At 39.0% G+C, this 8,607-nt stretch overlaps 1 protein-coding gene across 1 annotated transcript; it reads left to right on the plus strand.

Annotated features, from left to right (window-relative positions):
- The first annotated feature begins 431 nt into the window (after positions 1-431).
- Positions 432-8,355, plus strand: LOC119732854 (NACHT, LRR and PYD domains-containing protein 3-like). Its single transcript, XM_038206457.1, has 5 exons — positions 432-603; positions 2,044-2,221; positions 3,575-3,610; positions 3,927-3,989; positions 6,113-8,355. The coding sequence occupies exons 2-5, from the start codon at positions 2,056-2,058 to the stop codon at positions 8,353-8,355; spliced, it is 2,508 nt and encodes an 835-aa protein (XP_038062385.1). The 5' UTR covers positions 432-603; positions 2,044-2,055.
- The last annotated feature ends 252 nt before the right edge of the window (positions 8,356-8,607 follow it).

An 8,607-nucleotide genomic window follows, 5' to 3' on the forward strand; every position in this document is an offset into this window, starting at 1 on the left:
AGGAATTTCTGTATTGTTTCGAGAAAAGTCAATTTTTGACCAAATTTCACTAAAAAAGTAAGGCTAACCCCTTGCATTTTTTTCAATTTTGGCCAAAAAAAAAATTGCTTGAAACTTGCAGGAAAGATGCCTAATGATCGAAAGCACCATTTGCCTTGGTGCAATTTCCCATTCCTTGGTGCTCTTTGGTAAAAAATAAATGAGGAGGTGCGGAAATAGAGGGCGCTGTTGGAGCTACCGCGGAACATTTTGGAAAAAAAAAAGATCGACGCGCATGATTAAAATAGACGCGCGCGCTGACCAGAGACCGACTTAATTTTTTTTTGGCCTAACAGATAGGTGTCCTTTATAGTACACCATACGTACGCAAATGCGGAATAGGTCTTGCAATCTTGTGCTGCATATCATATGTATGTATGCGTTACATCATTGTACATTTATAGCGTTTATTTTTGTATGCGGTGTCTGGGGTAAAAACAGCATAAATTCGTCACGCCGTGAGTTATGAAAACGCGATTTTTTTGGAAGTTATTACAATATGGCCCACCAATGTGCAGTAACACTGTGTGAAAACTTCCAGAGGCAGAAGGTGTTCTACGAATAGTAAGATCTCCAGTAGGCTAGTTCAGTAGAGCTTGAGTAACTTGTGGCCCCAAATTGTCACCTTTTTATTTTCGCAGTGGCTATTGTTACGGCAGCCGTAAACGCATTTCCCATTTTCTATCGTTACTGTAGTACTAGTAGTACTGCAACTTTTATAAAAACATGCGAAGAAAATATAAATTAGAAGGAAAAAAGTGAATTTGAACGTTATGAAATTCGGACTTTATTTAGGCCCCATTTCCCTTTTAAAAAAAATCCTCTAAAGCCTCAGGTAAGAAAAGGAAAAAATTCGAGTGCAAAACTGAGATGTGAACCCGCAACCTCGCTGTGCAAAATCCTACCCACTATCGACTGAGCTGTCGCACTGGGAAAACAAATAATTATATACCCGCGTGCTTATCAAAAAAGTATCGTTGAGGGCGCTAAACAATGAATGCCGTAACGATAGCCACTTCGTTTTATTTTTACAAAAGTTTAGTGAATTTCCTTTTGGATATAGGCCTAGGCCTAGTATTATTATATTAACTTCCGGTAAAAATGCCATGCCTAGTAGTAGTATGGCTAGTTGAAGGGAACTTGGCGATCGTGTAGTGTAGGGCCCCTGTTTTGTTTTGATTAAATTAGAGTAAAAAATGTTTTTTATTGCTCAAAAATCACCTTTACAATCAAAAGCAGACTTCTCTCAATTCAAATGACACCCGTTTTGCAATTCTTGGGGTAGAAATCACGATTTTCCTGCGCGGTTTGTGCCTTGCAATTCAGCCGTGCGTGCTCACGGTACGTCGCGTGGTGATCGCCATCTTTATTGTTAGGTAAGATGACTAAATTTCTCAAAAAAATTTGAAGAAAGATTAGGGACCTACTTAATCTACCCAGAGGGCAAAAGATGAGAAATCATAGAATACAACCACAGACAGGGGTATATATGTATATGTTAAAAAAAAATGCCAACTCAGTAAGTTGGAAAACCAGACGTGTGGCCTAACGTACAGCGCAGCAGTACGGAGGCCACACAAGTGAAAAATCTGTGCACGATGTATGTGGGTACCACACCAATTTCAGGTGCCACGAATGGGCTCAATTTTCGTCTGGTGCATTGTTGTGGAAAGCAGTCGCTGTTCCTGTCTTGCTGTCCACGACTGCTTTTCACAACAATGCACTCTTGTTCATACATGTACTTTGGTGGAGTCACCTCATCATAAGATCAAGGACCTCTCTGAATCAATGAATACAAAATATGCAATATATGCACTATTGAGTAATGACAATTGTTCAGAGAACAATTTCCATTTGCATAAAGAATCAGCATTTGAATTTCAGGGTGGCCCTTGGATTAGAAAAAAAGTCATTCCTAAGAATTTAGCGTCTACCGTAGATAACCAACACCTCTTGCTCACTTTCAATTTGTGCTTGTAACTTTATTTTTGAATGGCTGTTTAGACAAAAACAGAAATGGCAGAGTTTGGCAGCATGAACACGACTACAAATACGCCTTCTGCAACTGGAAGTGGAAGATATGACTTGGATGTAACTTACAAGATCGCTGGAATCGTTGGAGGAATAGTTGGAGGAATTGGTGGCTTTCTGGTGGCTCTGTTGGCACTTTGTTTTGGAATATGTAAGTGATGTTCCTACTGGTATCATCACAGACTTGGAAGTTATTGCCTTTCCCTATTGTTCACTTGCTTTATACACGTACTCACCTCCATTGTTAATTCATGGCACGTCTCTAAGTGAAGAACGGTAAACCTCTCTTAGAGAAGCAATTGAAATCTTCCAAAATCCTTTTGCCTTGAAACTACTGGTATATAATCAATATTGACACAACATATTTCAAACAATAATATTGACACCTGAAATTACAGGAAGTGGGCTCATGATTTTTATGTACATGTATGTACATGTACATGTCTACGTCTCTCGTAGACGCACCATAAAAACTAAGTCATTAAAACTAAGTCCTATGGTTCCCGATCCTTCCAATCAGCTGCAGTTCAGCTATGGAACATCTTACCAGATGTTGTCAAGCAGGCCCAAAACATCAGAACAATTCAAAACCTGGATCAAACATATCTGTTCAATTTGCATAAATGTTGATTTCATGAGAGCGCATAGGGACATCACAGTGATATGCGCTATATAAGAATGGTTTGTATTATTATTTCTAATACTGTAATAGGGCGACAGGTTTTGCAAACTCCGTCCACAATAGGGCGATACACCTTATTGAGGCGACAAAATAACTGTCGCCCTTTTATGAAAACGACCCTTAGGACAAGGAATTTTGCTGTCGCTAACCATATAGATCAATTCCTCATGGTCCAATTAGTATAAATACTAAATTTCGTGGAAAAAAAATAAGGTGAACTTGGGTTAGGTGACAGTTTAGGTTTGTGCACAAGTCTATGGGAAAGTCACCCTATTGGGGCGAAAAGAGTTATTATTATTATTATTATTATTACCATTTCTAATGGTCCCTAATATTGACACATGAAATGAGCTCTTGATTTCAAGAGATTTTGTTCTCTTGTTTACTGTTCTTTTATGTTAATAATTTCATAATAAAACCAAGCTTTTGATGTTCCTTAGTTAATAATTAATTATAGCATTTAAAACAGTTATACCTTGCAAAATGGTCACTTTGATTATTAGAGAGTTTAGAAGTTCATCGACAGTGTTGGTCTTGGAGCAAGACGCTCTTAATTCACGATACTGAAACGGTACAGATTTGGTACCACGCAGCAGCACAAACCTGACTCGGGCAGCGAACCGCTCGCAAAGATGCAAGGACGTCATTTGCGCGGATTATGTGGCACCCACTTTCGTAAATTGCTGCACAGTCCAATAACCCGTGGGCATAGTAACATCGCACAACTACAACAGTGGTTGTGCCCTGAACGAAAATTGTTTCCTTTTTGTATGAGATTCTTCAAAGTAATTACAATTTATTTTCTTTGTTTTGTTTTTGCAGATAAATACATTGAGAAACGCCATAGTCAACATGAAGGTAAGGTGGTATTTGTTTTTCGAAATGATAAGACATATTGATGGAAATTTATGGAAAATATATTAAAAATGTAATAGTAACAATCATCATTGTCTGGGACACAACAAAGTAAACACAACAATTATGATCATGAAATTATATTCATAGACATTTAAAGCCCGAGTAAATTCACTTAATCCAAGCAGATCATTTAATATTGGATTAAACGTTTATAATGGAATCTCAAATTAACATGCTGTATAATGAAATGAAAATTTAAGGGGTTGGTAGACGGTTAACCCAATAATTTTGTTCTGGTTCATAAATCTGCATCCAGAAAGTGGTCAACACTCACAACACGAGGAAAACATAGAAATGATCCAGTCGATAACTGACACAGGTAAGCTTTTCTGAGTGTTTCACAGTAATGATTACTTTGATCATGGGAAACATTCAGATTGGAGGAACACAGTTCTGGTAACAGTTTCTGCAAAGTGTCGTTGCTAATCCTTTTTTTGGTGGTGGTCTATGTTTCTGCTAAGTTTGAAGTGGAACAGACTTGTGAAAGTGCTCAAGTGTATTTGGGGAGTTTGAAAAAAAGATCTCAACGAAAACAAGAGCTGTTTCGGCAGATTGGCCAAAATGGACAATACAACTTGCTTTTCCATCAAGCATGTGAAGTTGTTAATTGATCCATCAATTTATGAAGCCTATCAATTTGTTTTTTTTTAAGATGATTAAATAGGCAGCAAAGAAAGACTGGAGACTATTCTAATTAGCATGTTATCACAGTCACTGTACACTGGGGCAGGTCATCTGTAACTATTGTGCTAGCTACGGTTTCAACAATAACAGGCACAATGCATTCATCACCATTGACTTTTATAATCTGAAGATAACACTTTTTCGCAGAAGCTTTCTTGACCATTTGCAGGTGTATTTAACATACTCGTTCTAATTTACCTTCTGAAGCAATGAGTTCTGAAGCAATGCTTTAAAGGGAATATACAACATTTGCAAACATCGAAAACTAAAACTACCAAGTTTTTATGAAATACCTTAATAGGATGTTGGTAAATGACAGTCTAAAGCATCCTGTAAAATTAAGGCACCTGGTGTGAAGTCATTTTCGAGAAAATGGTATTTTTGTAAAAATTTCCAGCGGTGGTCGGCCGACCACTGTTGGAACTAACTTTTTTTCAACTACTGCTCCAAATTTACCATTAATTCAGTCCAAATTTTGTTTTCTATTGGTTACATGTTCATGAACGGGTGCAGGCCAGCTAGACTGGTACCCTTATCTTACAATATTCCGGCATCTGTAAATTGATCCATTTTATATTTAGTGGAGTCAGGGAACCAGACTACTTGAACAGTTTTGTTTTTCTTGGTTTTTCCAGCATTATCGAACACAAAACTTCAAACATGTCAGTGTAACATATTTGATCTATTATACTAACCCCTCAAATAGTTCATTTCTGAAAATTACAGCAAAAGCCAATGATGTATATTCCCTTTAAATATTACATGTTGTAAACATCAGCATACAATGTATGTGCACGGAGGCCTCAAAGTGTTGTGTGTGACAGCAGGTATCTGTATGCCTGAAAACACATGAAACACTTTTATCAACATGAATAACTTACTGTTGATAATGTTCACGATTGCCTCTATTATAAACCAAAATTTGAAAAGGAGATAGTGGAAGAAAATAATGGCTTTATTCAAAGGCAAATGTGCAAAAACTCATTTTATAAGCAACTCACTTTGAATCTTTGATAAACAAATTGTCTGCTCATGCTTGGTGGTGTTCTTCAACTTGTTGTTCTTCAGCTCTGGGGTTTTTTTTTTTTTGGGGGGGGGGGTAGAAAGGTAAAGGAACAGATCCAAATGCAACCTTAAATGTTCTCAGGAATTTACAGGCGCTGAGGACTAAAGTGGGTCCACAGCCTGAAGGTGAAACTTCTTGTGATAATATACGAGACTTGAAAGTGAGCTTGAAACACCACACAGTACAGTATTATCAAAGGTTTTGCTTAAATCAAACAACAAAAAGCTGATTTCTGTTGTTTGATTTACCACCAGCAACAGTTCGTCCTTTCATCATCATCCAGTTTATGATGTGATAAAATTTCTGAGTGAAATTCATCACAGTTGTGTTCGATTGATGAAGAGTGTATAAAAAGAGACTGGCCATTTGCATGTATCGTCAACCCTGTGCAACTGCGTTTATCAATATTGTGATCACAGGGACGCACAATTTAAAGAAACTCTGGATACAATCCTCGGCAACATTTCTAAGTGTACATTTTACTGCACGTAATTGGAAAATTTAACCAATTGAATACGTTATGGATGAAGGTAAACAAAAATGCTACTTGCCTAAAAAAAAATAAAAGGTCGGAAAATTGACATGCACATTGTTCGGATTTGTTGAATTTCAGCTTGAAAGAATTGTTATGAATCATGTTCATGTATACTTAATGAATAGTTTACTCATACTAATTTTATGATTTCTTTTAGAAATCACCGGACTCCAGGGGTCGGGTACCTTTGAGGATTTGCAACAGGAAATTATTGACAGTTACAAGGAAACTGCAACGACTATTCCTGCACACCCTACACTGCAGTCACGTAATGTGGGTATTGATCAGTTCTTCATTCCCCTGCATCTCAAAAAGAACATTCCAGGCAAAACAACATCAGAGAGATCGGTGACATTACCAGAAGGAAAAATATTCTTGGATGAAGAACAAAATGTAATTCTCAAATCCTTGGATGATTTGTTCGATCAGGAAATAGTTAAGGAAATCAAGATTCTTCTTTTTGGCGGGGCCGGGACGGGTAAATCAACCCTGTTAGTGAAAGTTGCAAACTCCTGCATCACACTCGGTTCAAAACCCCTTCATGGTAGATTTGAGCTTGTGCTTTGGATAAAGCTGAGGCACATGCAGCAATCTAGTTGTGTCTTGGATGCCATATTTGACCAAATTCTAGCACGTAACACCAAACTGACGAAACACAAAGTGAAAGGGTTCATTGATGATCACGAATCACGCATTGCTTTTCTGTTGGACGGAGTGGATGAAATCCCATCTCATGTTTTGCAATCTGAGGAGGGCGTGTACAGGGTTCAGGATATCTTACACAACAGAGTCCTTACACAAAGTTTTGTGCTGGTCACAACCCGACCACACAAGATGAGTTATGTACTTGGGGGTACAGCGAATTTCGCTCAGGTGGAGACACTGGGCTTCACACCACAAGATAGAGATCAGTACATCAGATTAAACCTTCCTGATGATGCTAACATGGGAGAGGCATTGATTTCATATCTGAAAGACAATGCAAATCTTCAGCAAATGGCTGTAGTTCCAATCATTTCCCAGATGCTGTGCCTTGTTTGGAAGAATCAAAAGTCACTGCCTGAGAGAATTACCGAGCTGTACACAGAATTTGCGGTGGCTCTTTTCAAGCGCCGCAATAAAGATATGAGTGATGAACAGGTGATGTCTAACATGATGTCCATCATTGATGGCTTGGGGCCTGTTGCATTGCAAGGGTTACTAGACTCTAGATGGGAAAGGCTCATGTTCAAAGAAAGTGAATTTCAGTCTTGCTTAGATAATGGTCTTGCAGTGGGTTTCGTTCAAAGTGAAAAGTTCCAGTGTGGACCGGGTGAAAGAGTGTTGGTCACGTTCCCCCACAAGTCCATCCAAGAGTACTTTGCAGCATGTCACCTGGTGAAATTACCAGACGATGATGAAAACAATTTTCATTGTCAGTTGGAGCAGATTGGAGAATGCAATATTCTTGCGATGGAATACCTGCTGAGATTTTGTTGCGGTAGATCAAGGCAGGCTGCTGGTCTCATTCTGGATCACATTCAAGAGATGCAAGGTGATGAGATGGAACTGCAGAGATTGGCTCTTTTGTTGCTATTTGAGTCTGGTTCAGAAGAGTTTTCTACCAAACTTGTCAGACCAACTCGCGTAGACTGCCATAGGAACGAAGACCTCAAATCACTGAGCTACTACTTACAGCATGTCACTCTGCCACTTGAAGGTACAATTTTTTACATGGATGTAAGAAAGCAGGAGCTTACCCTTCTGAGGGAAATTTATCTGAGTGACAGCATGGAGTCAAATGAGCTGATATTGGTTCACTACTTCTTGTCTGAGCAGGAGGAGGAGCTTAGTCTCCTTGTGGAAACGCTTGGTGTTGTGGATGAACAGGACCGTGCTCAATTAGGCATTGTGGTTTGCATTGAGGCAAAGTCATGGTTTGACATTGGGCGTGTATCCCACAGCTTTTTCTGCATGCAGGATCAAATAGGCATCCTCGGATTGGGTATGATTCAACGATCACCGGATGAGGTTGTCAATCAAGTAAAGGCACTGGAAGGATGCAGGTTGAGTTATCTCTCACTGTGTGACACCAACCTGCATGGACGGGTTAGAGATGTCCGCCACATCTCGTCATCCCTTAGAGCTTTACTCTTCAGCGAATGCAGGTTGGTTGATGATGACATGAAGGACCTGGGGAGCATCCTTCCTACTGGGCATGCTTTAGAATATCTTAACCTTGATGACAATGCATTCAGTTTGTGTGCAGTGACGGCTCTCACCCGTCATCTCCAAGGTCTCCCTAAGTTACGTCACTTCAAACTTCGTAACATCGGCCTCGATGCTGAGCTCGTCAGACAAGTTGTCAGTGAAAACCTCCCTCACCTGGAGGAAACAGAAGAGGGGGAATTCAAAGCCTAAATAATAATTCACCAAGTCATAACTCTCACCGCCTTCCAAATGAATGCACCACGCTCACGAGGCACATTACATTGAAATGAGTAGCTCGTATCATTGGGCATTTTCCATCAATTCAATATTCTATGACAAACAAAAGAATTAATAAAAGAATAAATATAAACAACAGCAGTCAATAACAACAACAACTTTACTTTCAGAGGACAATAAGGGGCTTGATAACAAATGAAAATGTCAACAAAAAGGTTTCAATAC

Source organism: Patiria miniata, unplaced genomic scaffold, assembly GCF_015706575.1.
Source record: "Patiria miniata isolate m_02_andy unplaced genomic scaffold, ASM1570657v1 HiC_scaffold_25, whole genome shotgun sequence".
NCBI lineage: Eukaryota > Metazoa > Echinodermata > Asteroidea > Valvatida > Asterinidae > Patiria > Patiria miniata.

Excerpts from the sequence above, each read along its gene's own strand:
- LOC119732854 (XM_038206457.1), top strand. The coding sequence starts at position 2,056 with ATGGCAGAGTTTGGCAGCATGAACACGACTACAAATACGCCTTCTGCA. Across the intron at positions 2,222-3,574 it reads GGCACTTTGTTTTGGAATAT|ATAAATACATTGAGAAACGC; the intron begins GTAAGTGATGTT and ends TTGTTTTTGCAG. Across the intron at positions 3,990-6,112 it reads CCAGTCGATAACTGACACAG|AAATCACCGGACTCCAGGGG; the intron begins GTAAGCTTTTCT and ends GATTTCTTTTAG.